We start from the raw sequence: 15,723 nt of genomic DNA on the forward strand, positions 1-15,723 counted from the left end.
TTTTTATAATTACGTAACGTGTTCTAAAAAAATAAAATTAAAATGTCTAAGAGTTTTTTGAGCTACAGCACCGTGACGCTATATGCTGCCCGGTGGTCGTGTTTGACACCACGTGCATGCAGCATCGTCCTGCGTGCGAGGTTTTCTCTCAAATTATAAGATGAACCAACAATGTAAATACATGGTACTAATTGCATTATTATAAAACAGAACATTTTTATTTTTTATTAGCTACTGTGGATATTTGTACAATGTCAATTTATTATTTCCACAGGTTGTTTCTGGTCCGATCAGATACCCTCAACTGGAGTCCAGTTATCGTAAGTGTAAAGCTTTAGTTTGGTAACCTATGTATAAATATTAATTGTAAAACTAACATATGCGTTAGTCATTTTATCATTATTCATTTTATTATTTTAGTCAATATTGTTACATTCCATAAACGTTGAAAAGTATGTACTTTTGCCTAGTCAGTACGGCTCACATCATTTTTCTTGAGAAAAGCTTGTTTGACGGGACTACAAGCAAGTAAAAGCAACCAAATCCTGTTGGAACTTGACTTTCTTTATCTGGAACTTTAAAGTCTTCTTCGCAAGGGCGTGTGCTGGAGCGACGTCCCCAGGGCCCCCGCTTCTCCGGGGAGATAATAAAAGGACGGCTGACTGCCACTGGGATGTGGGTTCGCATTAAACAAGGTTCACCTCAGCTCGATAAACCAAGACCATGACATCGTCACTATGGATAACGGAGTTTATAAATACAAATCAGCAAGCCACTTTAACTTTATTTTCTAAATCCGCAGTCTGAAAGGGGAGGAAGTGGGACTCCGGCTGTAGGAGAGTTAATTTGTGCCGGAGGGCGGGGGCGGCCGTCAGAACCGCATTGGGCCCGGATCGGGGAGGTGTTTCCCCGGCCCGCTAGCGGAGATCGTGTCAATTTCAGGAGCCGTCATGGCGCTCACGGTTGTATCCCGAGGTAAGGCCGGCCGCGCCGGGAGTGCAGTGCTGTTCTCGTCGGACTGTGTCGGTCCCGCCCGGCTGACAGTCCTGCGAAGAGCAGCCTCCGGTTTGCCTGTGCGGAGCCACGGCAGTTCCGGCTTTTTTCCGCGGCGACGCAGCCAGTTCGGAGGGTTATAGCTGCACTGGCCGCTTAGCTCGTCGTTAGCGTTAGCATGTTCGGCTAGCGAAGCCCGTATGCTGGCGCCCGCCGGCCTCGCGTCCTCCTGTGTCGCTGGCGGACTTGGTCGCTGCCTTCCGGAGCTGAGTCGGCCCGGCGGAGGACGGCGTATCCGGGGGTCTGGTTCGGGGGACTTGGGCTTTCGGAACCTCGGTCTTGTCACCGAAAACAGCGGAGCGGAATTTTGTCGCGTACTCTGCTTTATTACTTTTATGTAATGGCAGTAATTATTTTTTTACAAACGCATGTTGTGAATGCTAGTGAAATTTCCAGCGCGGATCTTTGCGCCACCGGACGGGCTCGGTGACCGAGGCCGGCTGGCGAGCCTCTGGCGCCCCGCTATCGGGCCACGCAGCTGCGCTTAGGTGGGCTGTTTTCGGCGATAAGCACGGAGTCCCCCAACCTGCAGTGTCACACCGATGGCTGAATGGCGAGGCGCTTCAGTGTGATTTAATAACTAAATCGTGTAATAAACCCATCTGCGGCAAATAAACCTGACAGACTCGCTTTACCCAGGTGTGGAATCTCCAGGCAAAATGACAGTATTCCTGTAATCGGCCTGCTCTCTGGTTTCTAACAGATGTTTTGTCCTATAATCAAATTTTAATGTCTTCCGAAAGTAGTACGATGAAATTCTTACACGTCATAGTGCCAAATAAATAAAACACTGCAATTAATCATGCATTGAATGATCTAGATAAGGTTTCTTAAATTGCTAGTTATATCTGGCATATTATCACAATGACAATGCCACGGCTGTTTACAGTTTTTATTTTTAACATTTACAAAACTTTTTACAAAACTTAGCTGTCTTGTTTTTTTTTTCTACCGATGGGAGTCTTTTGACCGTTTAAAATTTTGATTTCATTTGACTAGATATGCAGGCAGTTTATTTAAATGTTTGTAGTTTGTCCGACTTGTCTCTAAGATTGACAATAAATCTTGACTGTAAAAAAAACGAGTGCCAGTAGTCGTTGCTCTATCTAGCTTCTGTCCCCCTGTATTCGATTTCAGGTTTTTGCATGAAACATTATTGAAGAGGGGTTATGTGTGCAGGTTACAAAGTACATGTTTTTTGCATTATTTGACAAGAAGACATAACAGAGCTGAACTTTAGCAAACGAATGACAGATTGGATTGCTATTTTGCCAACATTAATCTTACCCTGTGTGTTTTTGTATTTGGAGGTTAGATTCAGTAATAAGGCTGCTTTCTTTGCTTGACCTGTAACTGTCCTTGTAGTGGAGATAAATTGGGTTTGGGCCGGTGGGGGAGACACCGGTACAAACCGAGCCTGAGACCAGAATGGCCCTTTTGGCTCTCTCCTTCTCATTATGGGGGAGAGATTCAGACCTGCTGCCTGACTCGCTGATTTATACTCATCATTACGAGGTCTATCCATGGTGCCAGAACTTTCCATGGTACAAGGTGTCCAGACCTAAAATTGGCCACTTCTCAAACTCATCCTCAACAGGTTGCGGTTCGTGCCCCTTTTTGTATTAAGCTGCAAAGAGTGATGAATCTTATGCTGTTATAAAACAAGAAGGAATAACTTTAGTGAAGTCCCATAATTTTCATGAATGTATTGTCAGGCTGTGAGTTTGGAAAACCCACACTTCACAAATTCAGTCATACTAAGGTCATGTTTTTAAACACAGTAGTCTCACGGCCTATATCAGTTCCTGTATTTGTACAGATTTCCCCTCTTCCACATGAATTGGGAGTACCAGGTCTACTGCACCTATCACGTTGGTAAATTAAGCCAGTTTCTTGGTGACAAGACATGCCTTTGATACTTGTGCGTCCCCCAGATTAAACACGACACTCAACGTTAACACCTGTTGCCGAGTGAACTTTGACTGCTTCCTTCACATATTTATCATATATTAGTTAATAAGTCCTGTATATGCAAGACAACCATTAACAGTCCAAGACACTACATTTCTTTGCGACTTGTTGCAGATCTATGGAAGGGGTTGCAGCCCAAGGTCAGAACTGAGCAACTGAGTGTTCTTTACTTATATCAGCTAGAGAAGTGTAACGGTGGTCTGAAAATAATTCTTGAAAGTGCTGAACATGATTTGAATACATTTCAAATTACTGGGATGCAGCAGTTTAGTTATGAAATGAGCTTATTGTCATAAGCATGTTTCTATGGAAAACATTTAGATTCAGGAGAAATTATAGTGTATAAACTCTTAGAAGTGTGACATAGTCGTGACAAACTCATTCAAAGACTCATTATGTGTTTAATCTTGCTGGCATCCCTGTTCGTCACTTCCCTTTGTCTGTATGCAGAAATCTCCTGTTTAGTTTGATTTCGTGATGGTGGAGATCAGGGCTGCAGGGTGGGTAGACGCAAGGAGGGGCTGCTCGACAAATGGCTCAATAATAAGCAGCGAGAACGTGCCCCCCCCCCCTTTTGAACGCGGAGAGTGAGACGACATTCCCGGTTCACGCTGTGCCGTGGCTGGGCCTTCAAAGCTGCCCCCCTGTGCTGATAGAGAATGGCCTCGTTGGGTGTGTGCCCCCACCCCACCCCCAGTCCCACCGGATCCCTTCAGACCTGAGAGTATAGCACTCAAGCACTGTTAAAACCCTCTGCTTTGGAACCCGGTGAACAAAGCATTGGGAATGTCTAGTCTGGTATCCAAAATATGTCTGGTTTTGAGCAGAAGGAGAGTCGAGAGCCGTCTATGGCCACTGCTGCAGCTTGAACTATTATTTTTGGCTAACTTTTGATTTCTTTTAATGTGCCTGTTATGTACAAATGCGTTATTTTATGAAACAATTACTTGTTGACAATTTTAGATCTTTTCCCTTTAGGCTTAGATAGGTACTAAACAAGTGTACTGGTTTTATTTGAGACAAAAACAGAAATGTATTTTGCACAATTTTTATTGTGAATTCACAGACTTTTGTGTTGACTGAGTTGGCATAAGTGTAAAAAAAAAAAAAAAGAATCCTGGTTGGTTTCCTGCTGCATCGAGTTCATCTGTCCGTAGCTTTCCCAGACTTGCCGCGTCTGTTGTCCCCATCACCTGAAGCCTCCATTGTCTCTCCACAGACCACCCCTTCAGCCACCTCATTGAGACGCTGAAGACTGAGAAACATCCAGGGCGCAAATACTTCAGTCTACAGAAACTTGAGGATCCAAGATACAGTGAGTCAACCTGATTTGGTTTGTACTTTGCACACACTTATTCTTCTGAGCTGTGCACCTTGGTCAATCGGGCCCTGCCCTGCTCAAGAATACACCAGAAGAACCTTTTTAGGACAACCTTTTTCCTAATGTCTTCTTCTTGGTTGGTAGACACATTAAAGAACAAGCGCGATCCCACAAGCCGGTAATTGCTTGGATTTCTCACAGTAGCTTGACTCACTGACGTCAGACGTTTCCCTCATGTACAGATGAGCTGCCCCTGTCTATCCGCATCCTGCTCGAGGCGTCTATCCGGAGGTGCGATGGCTTCTACGTGCAGAGGGAGGACGTGGAGGCCATCTTGGATTGGCGTCAGCAGCAGGGCTCGGCTGAGGTGCCGTTCATACCGGCCCGGGTTCTGCTTCAGGATTTCACGTGAGTGTTTCCTTGAGAGTCGGTGATTTTTGTGACCTGTCCACTAGCCCTTCTGGTGCCGTTTGTGATGGGTGGGACTGTGGACTGGACATGCTGAAGGTTGGAGCACATGGTGTTGCTTTAGCTGTGTAAATTGAACCCTGGGCGGTGTTCTCCTACAGGGGAATTCCCGCCATGGTGGACCTGGCTGCCATGAGGGATGCTGTGGCCAGCCTGAAGGGCGACCCCAGTCTGGTGAACCCCGCCTGTCCCACCGACCTCATTGTGGATCAGGCATTACAGATTGATTTCAGCAAATGGTAGCTCACCCTTCTGGTATTCATTTAGCCAGTCAACTAACGACCCGCTTAAGAGTTTATCAATATACGTTTTTCATTTCAGTGCCATTCAGAATGCCCCGAATCCGGGTGGGGGGGAAGGTCAAGCTGCCCCCATCAAATCCTCTCCTGCCAAAGCTCAACCTCATGGGGGGTCTGGGTGCAGGGACCAAAGAACCTGCAGCAAAGGGTCCTGCAGCGACGCTCCCACTACCTCAGGGAGGGTCCCCTCTGTCCAGATAGAGAACACCCCCCTCTTGTGCCCTTTTCACCTCCAGCCTGTATCTGAGTAGGTGCCGGCCAACCCCCTGAATACCCCACTTCTGGTCACCTGTCCTCACAGCAGCACCTTAACGACTCCTCTCTGATTCTACCTTTGCTAGGCCCGAGACTGCTCTCAGGAACCAGGAGAAGGAACTGAGCAGAAACAAAGAGAGGTTCCAGTTCTTCAAGGTAGGATGGCAACTGTGTGGTGCTGCCCAATGCTGCCTCTTAGAGTGCTACTGCCCTCTTGCACTCCTGTGATAAAATTAGTGGTACTTAAAGTAGTCACACATCCAGAATTTATCATCATGTTGACCAACATCTATCAGGAATCTAGGCCAGGAGTGTGTGTAACGTGACTGGTAAATGGTGGTATGCTCTTCTAGTGGTGTTCCAAAGCTTTCAAGAATGTGAAGGTGGTCCCTCCCGACATCGGCGCCATACACCAGGTGAACGTGGAGTACCTGTGCCAGGCGGTACAGGCCCAGGAGGAGTATGTCTACCCAGACAGCGTGGTGGGCACGGACTCCCACACCACCATGGTCAACGGCCTGGGTGTTCTGGGCTGGGGTGAGGACCAGTGACTCCGCCTTCCCTGTCTTCCCACACTTCCTACACGCCTTCCCAGAACTGCTGGTGAATGACAGTCTGGTTCTTTGCTGGCATTGGTATGATCTGTTATTCCTGCTGTATGTTTTAGAAGACGTCATGAAGACCTCAGTGTCTGCTTAGACCAGAAGATCAGTTTCTGAATAATGTTGCTTTTTAAGTGAATAAGTTGTGCATAGTTTCGGTGTAGTGATGGTGTCTCGCCAGTGGTCGGCGCTGATGTGCTTCCATTCTCACTTGGTTTCAGGCGTCGGGGGTATTGAGTCGGAGGCCGTCATGCTGGGCCAGCCCATCACCCTCACGTTGCCTAAGGTGGTGGGCTGCAAGCTGGTCGGCTCCATCAACAACCTAGCCACGTCCATAGACGTCGTCCTCGGGATCACTAAGGTTCGTGAGCCCCAGCTTTGAAGTGAAGTCATACAAGGACAGGTTAGGAGGGCTAAGCAGTGCAAAGGCTATGGGGTGAAAGTGATCCTGAGGGATGCAGATAAGGCCAGCCAAGAAGATAAAGTTAATGTTAACCTTGCACGACACACATCCAAAGATTAACATATTAGACTTGAACAGGGGTAGCTAATCTTAACCGCAAAGGGCCAGTGTGTATGCAGGTTTTTGGGATAATCTTTAGTTCAGCTGTTCAAACCAAGGTGTGGGAACTTTCAGCCAGTCAGTCCTCTAATTAGGGAGGAAAATCTGCATACATAATGACCCTTTCCGGATAAGATTGCCTACCCTACTAGAACATCTGCCTAAACAATTGTGGACTTTGAAATAATTGTCTTATATAGTATTTATGAAAATCGAGAACTTAGGAAATTTCCAAATAATTTAGATGGACAGAAAAAAATGGGCTCCTTGTTGTTCGTGTTCAGTGAATGGGGTAAAGCTGGTTAAATTGTCGCTTCCCTCCTTCAGCACCTCCGTCAGGCTGGGATCGGCGGTAAGTTTGTGGAGTTCTTTGGGCCCGGCGTGTCCCAACTCTCTGTTCCGGACAGGACCACCATCGCCAACATGTGTCCAGAGTACAACGCGACAGTCAGCTTCTTCCCCATCGACGACGTCACACTGAAGCACTTTAGGCAAACCAGTAAGGGGACATCTATGTTGGCGTCGGTGATTTTCTGTGGCATTTTCAGGACAGCCTTGAGTCGCAAATGGATTCGCTTTCTGTCTGCTTACAGGAAAAGGCCTTTAGCTCAGATAAATGTAGTGCAAGATTTCCGTAACTTGGTTAGCAATAGACCTTGAAAAAGTCTAAATGTTTACGGTTGACTATAAAGATACTGTGCATCTATCCTAATACTGTTAACTGCAGTAAGGGCTGATCGAGACTACATGCAGTTAGAGGATCATCAGTATGCTGTGGTCTGATGACCTCTGTGGTCACATGCCAGAGCAAAGGTCTTTGTTTTTCCACCACCAGACTTCAGTGAGGAGAAACTTGAACTGGTGGAAGCTTACCTGAAGGCTGTGAAACTCTTCAGAAACTACCAGGACCCATCTGAAGACCCCGTCTATTCAGAGGTGAGGATCCCTGTTTGCAGGCTCAGCCAGAGCCAGAGTCCTGAATGTTTCCTCAGCTAACAGGCGGGTTTTAGCACTATACCTTATTTCTCCTGCATTGTCGTTCTACTTCGATCTCCAGGTTATAGAGGTTAACCTCAGCACCATCGTGCCCCACGTTAGTGGGCCCAAGAGGCCGCAGGACCGGGTGGAGGTGAGCACCATGAAGAAGGACTTTGCCAGCTGTCTAAACGAGAAGGTATGCTTCGTTTTCGCCAGTTTACCTGGTTCGGTCTTATCACTCTTTTATGAAGTGTACAGTATGCTGGTTTTATTTATTTAGCTTGTACCCAGTGAGGCTGACATTTGGGAAAATGTGACATTTGAATCATTCTTTTCAGTTGGTTACTTTCTATTACCAAATCAGCGCTTTGAGTAATGAGGCAAGCAGATATTTGTCTTTAGACTGAATTATGATTTTTTTTTTTTTTTTTTTTGTGGGAGTTTTCCATAGCCTCCAGTTTACTACGTGGGGTCTTTAATGATCATGGTATGCGTGGCTTAGTGTCATTTGAAAAAACAGCATCCTCCACAGTTTTTCTCCTCTGCAACCCTTCTGCTATATCTGGGGTACTCTGATTCTTCTTCTCCACGGTCCAAATTCTATCAGTGACATAGAGCCAAGGTCCAGGGTCTCTGACAATATTTTGGACTGGGGTCCCCAATGATAAAAGATTTGCAGAACAAATTGCTGACTAACATTTGCCAAGCTGGAGATGGGGGGGGGAGTTTCGATGTGCCACACTGAAGCACTTTAAGCAAACTGGTAAGGATGCCCCCTAGTGGCTGGAGTGCACCACTACAGCACCAATGTGTTTTTCTCCCATCCAAGAGTTGACCCAGGACATTTAGCTTGCAGATGTCACTTGACCCCACAGCTGTTCACATTCAAGGGTGCAAGATGAGGTTTTTGCATAACCAGTGAGCATTGTATTGGGCCCTACCACCAGGGGGTGTGGCCTTTCGCTGGGGCTGAAATTCCCTCCGCTTCTGTGTTGCAGGTTGGCTTTAAGGGCTTCCACATTCCAGTGGAGAAGCAGTCGGCCCTAGTTCCCCTCCTGCACGAGGGCCAGGAGTTCAGCCTAGCTCATGGCTCGGTCGTCATCGCTGCCATCATCAGCTGCACCAACAACTGCAACCCGTCCGTCATGCTCACCGCAGGTAGGTGTGGGGCTCGAACCCAAAGCCGGTAGCAGCAGAGTGTGGGCTTTGTCAGGAGGGTGGAGACACTTGTAGGGCAGGAGATGGCTAAGTAGTAAAGGTACTTGTATTCAGCAGGAATAAGGTCAAATAACCAGCCAGTGCCTGAGGGGGAAAAGTATTTAAGCTGTAAGTGTGTATGTGTGTAAAAGGAAATGTGAGGTTGTATGAACTATACGGGTTTTCTGCTGTGCTTTGCAGGCTTACTGGCCAAGAAGGCTGTGGCAGCCGGGCTTAGGGTCCGGCCCTACATCCAGACCAGCCTGGCTCCCGGGAGCGGCATGGTCACCCACTACCTCAACACGAGCGGGGTGCTGCCTTACCTCAGCCAGCTTGGGTGTGTGGACCCCTCCATATGCACCCCACACACACTTACACATCGGATGTCTTCATGGTGCCTAGCTGGAGTTCTCTCACTGTAACACTGATATCTGCTCCATGTGTCGCAGGTTTGAGGTGGTCGGTTATGGATGTGCCACGTGCCTGGGAAACACTGCACCCCTTCCGTCAGCTGTAGTCGATGCCATTAGAAAGGTTCCCCATTTCACTCTGTTCTCTTGTTCACTTCCCCCCCCCAACCCCCATCAGCTGTTCACCCCATTGATACCAATCTGCTAATCTGAGTGGGTCTTGTCTCTGCAGGGTGACCTGATAGCCTGCGGAGTGCTGTCTGGAAACAGGCACTTTGAAGGACGCCTATGTGACTGCGTACGTGCCAACTACCTGGCCTCTCCACCCTTGGTGGTAGCCTACGCCATCGCTGGCACAGTTAGCATCGACTTTGAGACTGAACCCCTGGGTGAGGACAGTGAAATGAGACTGACTACACCTCTGATATCTTTATTCCAGATAATGTTACCCTGAGTTTTTGATATTGGACATTCCACAGAAGTTGGGAAGTCGTTCTTGTGTTGGCTTGATGACCTGAGCACTTAAAATGCTTACCATCGATCATCTTAAGGGCTGTGGTCCTACATTGCCAACCCTCCCTAATCCCATTCTTGCCCCCAGGTGTAACTGTGGAGGGCAAAGAGGTGTTTCTTCGGGATGTGTGGCCCAGCAGGGAGGAGGTCCAGCACACAGAGGAGAACATGGTCATCTCTTCCATGTTCCGAGACCTCGGGGAAAAAATGGAGGTGATTCTCCATTTATGTTCTCCCTTTGGGCAATTTGTGTGTTTGGGAGAGGTGTGTGTCACTCTGACGGTCTCTCTAATGCCTTTTGCAGAAGGAAAATAAGATGTGGAAGAACCTGGATGCTCCCGAATCCACACTCTTCCCCTGGGATGTCAAGTCCACGTACATCAGATGTCCACCCTTCTTCCACAAACTTGTGAGTTAGGGTTTCTTGTGCTTTAGGCCATCTGATAGGTGATGGCCAAATGAAGTCTCATGAACCATTTGCTGTATTTTTTGACCCCAGTAGATGGTGCTGTTGGATTACTTTGGAGCATGCTTTGAGCCCTTTTATGAACAGAGCGCACCATCTAGTGGGGTCAGAAAATACAGCAAATGGTTCATGAAGCTTCACTAGTGCATGGTGACGCTTTTGTCCTGAGTACTAGCCCACGTCTTTCTCCTGACAGACGAACAAGCCGTGCCCCCCACAGCCCATAGAAAGTGCCCACGCCTTGCTTTTTCTTGGAGACATGGTGACAACCGATCACATTTCGCCAGCTGGTAGTATTTCCCGCACCAGTGCCGCAGCCAAGTACCTTACGAGTAAGCGGTAAGTGTCACCCATCTCACCAGTTTCTTGGTAGGGGTGGGGCTTCACTGGCATGCAGGCCAGGGGTATGAGAGGGGTTAGCACCTGGTAGGGTCTCCTTGTGCTGACGGCATGGTGTATGACCGCATGTGTTATGTGGTCTTCGTCATCCTTTCACTCCCCATCTGTGTAGCCTTACCCCCCGTGAGTTTAACTCATATGGAGCCCGACGGGGCAATGATGCAGTGATGACCAGGGGTACATTCGCCAGCATCAAGCTACAAAATAGGTTCATCGGCAAAGCAGCCCCCAAAACCCTGCACATCCCTTCTGGACAGATGGTGAGTGTCCATCACTTCATTGTCAGCAGTGGCACCAGTGGGCCAATGGGTGTGTGGGCTGGCAAAATTTTATTGTGGTTCTGTGAATCAGGCTGCATCAACCCCAGCAGTGCTGGTTCATGTGCTATCATTGGACCCTGACTGTCGGGGTGTCTGTGTTCCAGATGGATGTTTTCGAGGCGGCTGAGAGGTACCAGAGGGATAGCATTCCCCTCATAATCCTGGCTGGGAAGAAGTATGGCTCTGGGAACTCGCGTGACTGGGCTGCCAAGGGACCCTACTTACTCGTAAGCTTGAGCACGAGTCGCGGACCTGCCCTGGCCGTTGAGGCTCATAGACTTACTAACTTATTGTTCGGGTAAATGCTTTCAGGCACACAGAGTATAAGCAGGTCCCAATGTGGCTTATTAAATGTGATAAATCGGACTCTCCTCCAGAGCTTCCACCCCATATACGCCATATATTGCTCAAGTGTCTCAGTGGGCTTTGAGCATCACACCCTAAGGGGTCTAACCTGTGTCTACAGGGTGTGAGGGCTGTAATTGCAGAGAGCTTCGAAAAGCTGCACAAGAACCATCTGGTTGCCATGGGGATTGCCCCTCTGCAGTTCCTTCCGGGCCAGAGCGCAGACTCCCTGGGACTCAACGGCAAAGAAACGTTCTCCTTTTCCATTCCGGCAGACCCATCTCCTGGTCAGGAGCTCACCGTCCACGTACGTGCCCGTTAAGTTGGCCCCCATTAAGCATCTCCGGGAAATACCCCTCAAAGTAGTTCAGGACGATGGCTGACCTTCTTGTTTTGCTTGTTTATTTCAGACCAGCACTGGAAAGAGCTTCCAAGTGATGACGCTGTTAGAGAGCAAGGTGGATGTGATCTTCTACCAGCACGGCGGGATCCTCAAGCTTGTGTCCCGGAGTATGATTCCTTCCCAACCATGATGCAGCACGTCTTGTCGCCCCACCCCCCAACTCCTCTTGCTCCCTGGGCTCACCTGAGCCCACTACACCAACCAGCAAACCCTTTGCGATGAACACCCTGTCCCATCCCTCACCTCCCTTGGTGATGAAGACCGGGGGACGCCTCGATACCCGGCTGCAGTACCGATGCCTTCCTGGAGTGGCTGGCTAAGGCCGGCTTTGCGAGCACAGCATAAACTCATTTCTTGCACTTGAAAACATCCAGTAAGGTTTTATAGGGCCGTGAGAAGCCTGAAATTAGTTAATCCACCCCCCGCCTTCTCCTTTCCGCCCTGTCCCTGTATTGTACCTCTTAATTGTTGATTAACGTTGCATGTGAGATTTGCTGCCCTCTGCTGGTCATGCTGCTCCATCACCATGCGGTTCTCCTCAATCTGTCAGGCCGCATCGGTACAGCTGCCTGCACTTATGTGGTTTTTCCAAGGTCCAGCCTGCAGCAGTCCAGCGCTCATTAATTACGCTATTAACCTTCAGACCAGAGGCTAATGTTTTCCGCAATTCCAGATCACATGACTATAGCTGCCGACTGCTAATGTTCGTTTGCTCAGAATTGCGGTTTATATTCCCTGCTGTGTGTCACAGTCCATGCAAATGTCACTTTGAAGGTTTAAGGAGCTATACAATTATTCATAATTGTGATTCTGCAGGAGGACTAAAGCTGTATATGGGTGATACTTGTGTTAATCAGTTTATTTGCGGATGCTCTTGTTAGTGGTCTGTAGTGAACAGTCTCTGTGAGTCCTGGAGTATGCTCTTTGGAAGTATGGTTGGTTTGCTTAATCTTCTGTGACTGCTAAGCCGTTACCTCAGAGTTTGGGGGCAGCCCTCCTCCCTTTTTAATTTCACTTTTACACTCACCCCCCCACACTGTTGAACTGTCAAGTCAAATCACTGCATGAAGGTTTTGTCATTACATTTTTTTTTTTTTCCCTCCCTCCTGAGCTTCTCATTTTTTTCAACGATCAACGGGCCATTTTAACAGGTTTAGTGTTTCTGAGCACAACCCACAAACCAGTGTTGACTCTTTGTGGACATCAAAAGATCACAGAGATGTTTCCATGTAATCCCATCCTCCACCAGCAGATTTTTACCTAATCACTTTAGCGTCCCCCCCTGGCACCGCCTGGCCTGTGACACGGTCTGCGTGAAGCCTGGATCTGCAGTCGAAGCTCACTAGAGGACTTCAAGGCTAAGGTGTGCATGTGTGATGTGGTTCTTCGTTCTGGACTTTGCCTCCATGGCTTTTGGGGCAAGTCCTCACCAATTTGCATTTTTGAAAAAATCTTTGACATTATGCAACAAAGGCGTATCACGGCAAGCCGACCTGAAGCAGAATTGCGTTGTAAAAAATGTATCAAACCCTGTAGCAATGGAATTATTGCTGATATTGTACATAATTTTTAGTAAAGAATTAAACAAGTTGAGTTTGTGGTGTTTAAAATAAACAAAAAATTTAGAGAAGAATATCTGCATTGGGAAGATGCTGACCCACATTAGCATAACTGCAGTGATGTGATTTTATTAATTTTTTTTTACCAGCAGCAGTTTTAGTGATAAGGCATTTTACATGCATATATTTCATTACGTAATGTATCCCATATGATACCAGTTGGTCAGCTGTTCATGCATTATAAGATGCATTATTTAAATTTTACCTGTTACAATTTGCATCTGAAGCAGATGCTGTCGTTTGCATTTAAATCTTGGACATCTGCACTTGTGCTGCAGACACAGTTAATATTTAAATCGTACAGCAAAGTGACGCATGCGGCGATTCAGAAAAAACCCTACAAGACTGTGGAAGTCTTTATTTTCCACCTCTCTGACATATTGATGTCCTACTATGTCTATACTTTCAGCAAGTCCTTCTGCTGGCTACAGTAAATGTCCTGCTTTCATTATTGGAAAGCCATTTTTACGCAATCAAAGTGGTCATGTGTAAAGGAGATTAAACAGACTATTTTAAAATATGATTGATATTGATATTTATCAATATTTGGATTTAGGTCCACCTAAACTGGGGTTTGCCTAGACCAAATTTCTACTTTGATATATGCGTTGGTTCTGTGTTAACTATAACGCATGGTAGTCGTTCAGAACTCATTTAGAAAAGGTGGATTTGATCAAAAATTTGTTGTATATCTTTGTTCTCTGCTTTTGCACTTTCTCATAGTGGAAAATCGGCTCAGATCGCTATGCATTACTTATACATTAACTACTGTGTCATCTTCGGGCAAAGACTTCCAGCATTTCTGAGATTGTAACATGCACGAAAATGAGTGGTTAGCATATATTTTCTTGCGTCATTATAACGGAATTTGTAAAGTAGAAAAAAGTGCTATATTTTTGCCACTAGAGGTTGGTATTGTGGCACAAATGAAGTTGGTAAGTAGTCAACAAAAACTCAGCTGCTTAGATTTTGGTGATGTCTAGGGCCGGCTGTTTTGCCTCGCTGTGTGCTAAATATAAATCAAACATCCTGACGGTGAATTCCCAGCCAGGCCATCTGTCTGCATTTCTTTGAGTTGATATCGTCTCTGTTTGAGTGGATATGTGAGAGAAACTGATGCCAAGAAGGTGTGTGTGTAAACCGCTTACGAAGGTACCACTGGTTGGCAGTTTAACACGTGATGAAAATAACCGAAGTATCGGTGAGAACACAGAGATGTAATCCTTACTGAGTCATCGAGAAATATGCTACCTCAGCGCCCCCTGGAGGAAGGTGCTTGCACCTCTGGTTGACTCAACAGTATAGTGATTGTGCCACCTACATTGGCGGTTCATTAATTCCTTGCCACACATCTGGTGGCCGTCTGTGACCGGTCTGGGTACCTGAACCCCTTTTTTTGTCACCCACATGACAGCCATCCTCACCCTGGACAGCTCTTGGCACCTACCTGTTTTCGACTGATCAATTGTGAGCAGAAGCTTTGCATTGGTCACCAGTCTTTGCAGAGCTCGTGTGATTGGCTGCTGTCATATCCCCACTTGTACAGCTGACCAATCCACTCAGTGTAGCATTGATGATGATGATGATGATGATGATAATAACAGAGAGCACTCTGAGCTACATGTCATTCTGCTTTACCAAACATGCAATGTACAGGCATCCCATCTAGGTACCTTCCAGTTGCCCAGGTGCCTTGTGCTTCCTGGGCAGAGGTTGACATTTCTAGTCCAGAAATTAAAAATCCAGACCAAGATTTTATTTCAGCCGTCTCCTTTAAGGAAATGGAGGTGCTCAGTCTTGACCCAAATCAACAATTTCACACACGTAGTGCTTGTGCTTATGGATGAAACCCCCAGGAAAGTTGCTGCTTTAAGTTGTAAGACATAAGGAACATTTAGGGCCACGAGGGCCTCCTCTGTACTTCTTTCTTATTAGCATTAAGGTAGATTCATGCATCTCCGTGCAAATTTGCCTGTTTATTACCCAGAGGTAAGTGTGCCAGTGATTTGGGTCAGAGAGCTACCTGTAAATCTTGTGGTATCCATGTCCATTGAAGGATTAGGAGACGGCACTACTGAAAGAACTGCTGTAGTTTCATTAGTGTCATCATTACACCTGCTGGTTCGATTTACAGGGGTTTTTCTTAGCTGTTTTCAATCCCTGAGAGCTAAGGTATTCAACACCCAGTGTTCTGCCCCAGGAGGGGTCAACTGTCACAGCAGGGGGTTTCTACCACACTGGACCTCCACTCGCTGCTGACATAGGAAATTCCTCACAGACGGTTGGTCAGCAGACGGGTTTCCTGTTACTGTGAGCCTGTGGTCAGGGATGACGGGGAATCTGTTTACAGGAGGCCTAGATTCTGATTCTATTTCTTCACCAGCACACTTGCTTTCATTAAACTGGGAGCTTAGTAGTCAGCTGACTATCGAACACATTGGAAACAGAACAGAGCAAACTGCTGCAAGGGCAGGAAGGGCAAGGCCAGGTTCAGCAGCTGGTTTCACACTCAACCTGGGATCTGTCACCGCCTAGTGGTCTG

At 47.0% G+C, this 15,723-nt stretch overlaps 1 protein-coding gene across 2 annotated transcripts; it reads left to right on the forward strand.

Moving 5' to 3' along the window:
- The first annotated feature begins 91 nt into the window (after positions 1-91).
- On the forward strand, positions 92-13,155 carry ireb2 (iron-responsive element binding protein 2). 2 transcript variants are annotated; one of them, XM_023822781.2, is made up of 23 exons: positions 92-184; positions 275-320; positions 4,244-4,339; positions 4,588-4,753; positions 4,915-5,052; positions 5,135-5,359; positions 5,454-5,523; positions 5,721-5,904; positions 6,191-6,330; positions 6,859-7,030; positions 7,367-7,467; positions 7,589-7,705; positions 8,508-8,667; positions 8,908-9,043; positions 9,156-9,240; positions 9,349-9,505; positions 9,718-9,842; positions 9,934-10,038; positions 10,292-10,434; positions 10,607-10,754; positions 10,919-11,041; positions 11,281-11,466; positions 11,570-13,155. In XM_023822781.2, exons 1-23 carry the CDS (start codon positions 161-163, stop codon positions 11,690-11,692), a joined length of 2,970 nt encoding a protein of 989 aa, XP_023678549.1. In that variant the 5' UTR covers positions 92-160; the 3' UTR covers positions 11,693-13,155. The 2 variants fall into 2 exon arrangements, with proteins under 2 accessions (XP_023678549.1, XP_023678550.1); XM_023822782.2 differs by lacking the exons at positions 92-184; positions 275-320 and adding an exon at positions 594-975.
- The last annotated feature ends 2,568 nt before the right edge of the window (positions 13,156-15,723 follow it).

Source organism: Paramormyrops kingsleyae, chromosome 13, assembly GCF_048594095.1.
Source record: "Paramormyrops kingsleyae isolate MSU_618 chromosome 13, PKINGS_0.4, whole genome shotgun sequence".
Taxonomy (NCBI): domain Eukaryota; kingdom Metazoa; phylum Chordata; class Actinopteri; order Osteoglossiformes; family Mormyridae; genus Paramormyrops; species Paramormyrops kingsleyae.

Bases quoted from the DNA above. Each gene is read 5' to 3' on its own strand.
- ireb2 (XM_023822781.2), top strand. From the start codon at position 161: ATGAACCAACAATGTAAATACATG. The intron at 8,668-8,907 runs GTAGGTGTGGGG...TGTGCTTTGCAG, and splicing joins GTCCGTCATGCTCACCGCAG to GCTTACTGGCCAAGAAGGCT. The intron at 10,039-10,291 runs GTGAGTTAGGGT...TTCTCCTGACAG, and splicing joins CACCCTTCTTCCACAAACTT to ACGAACAAGCCGTGCCCCCC.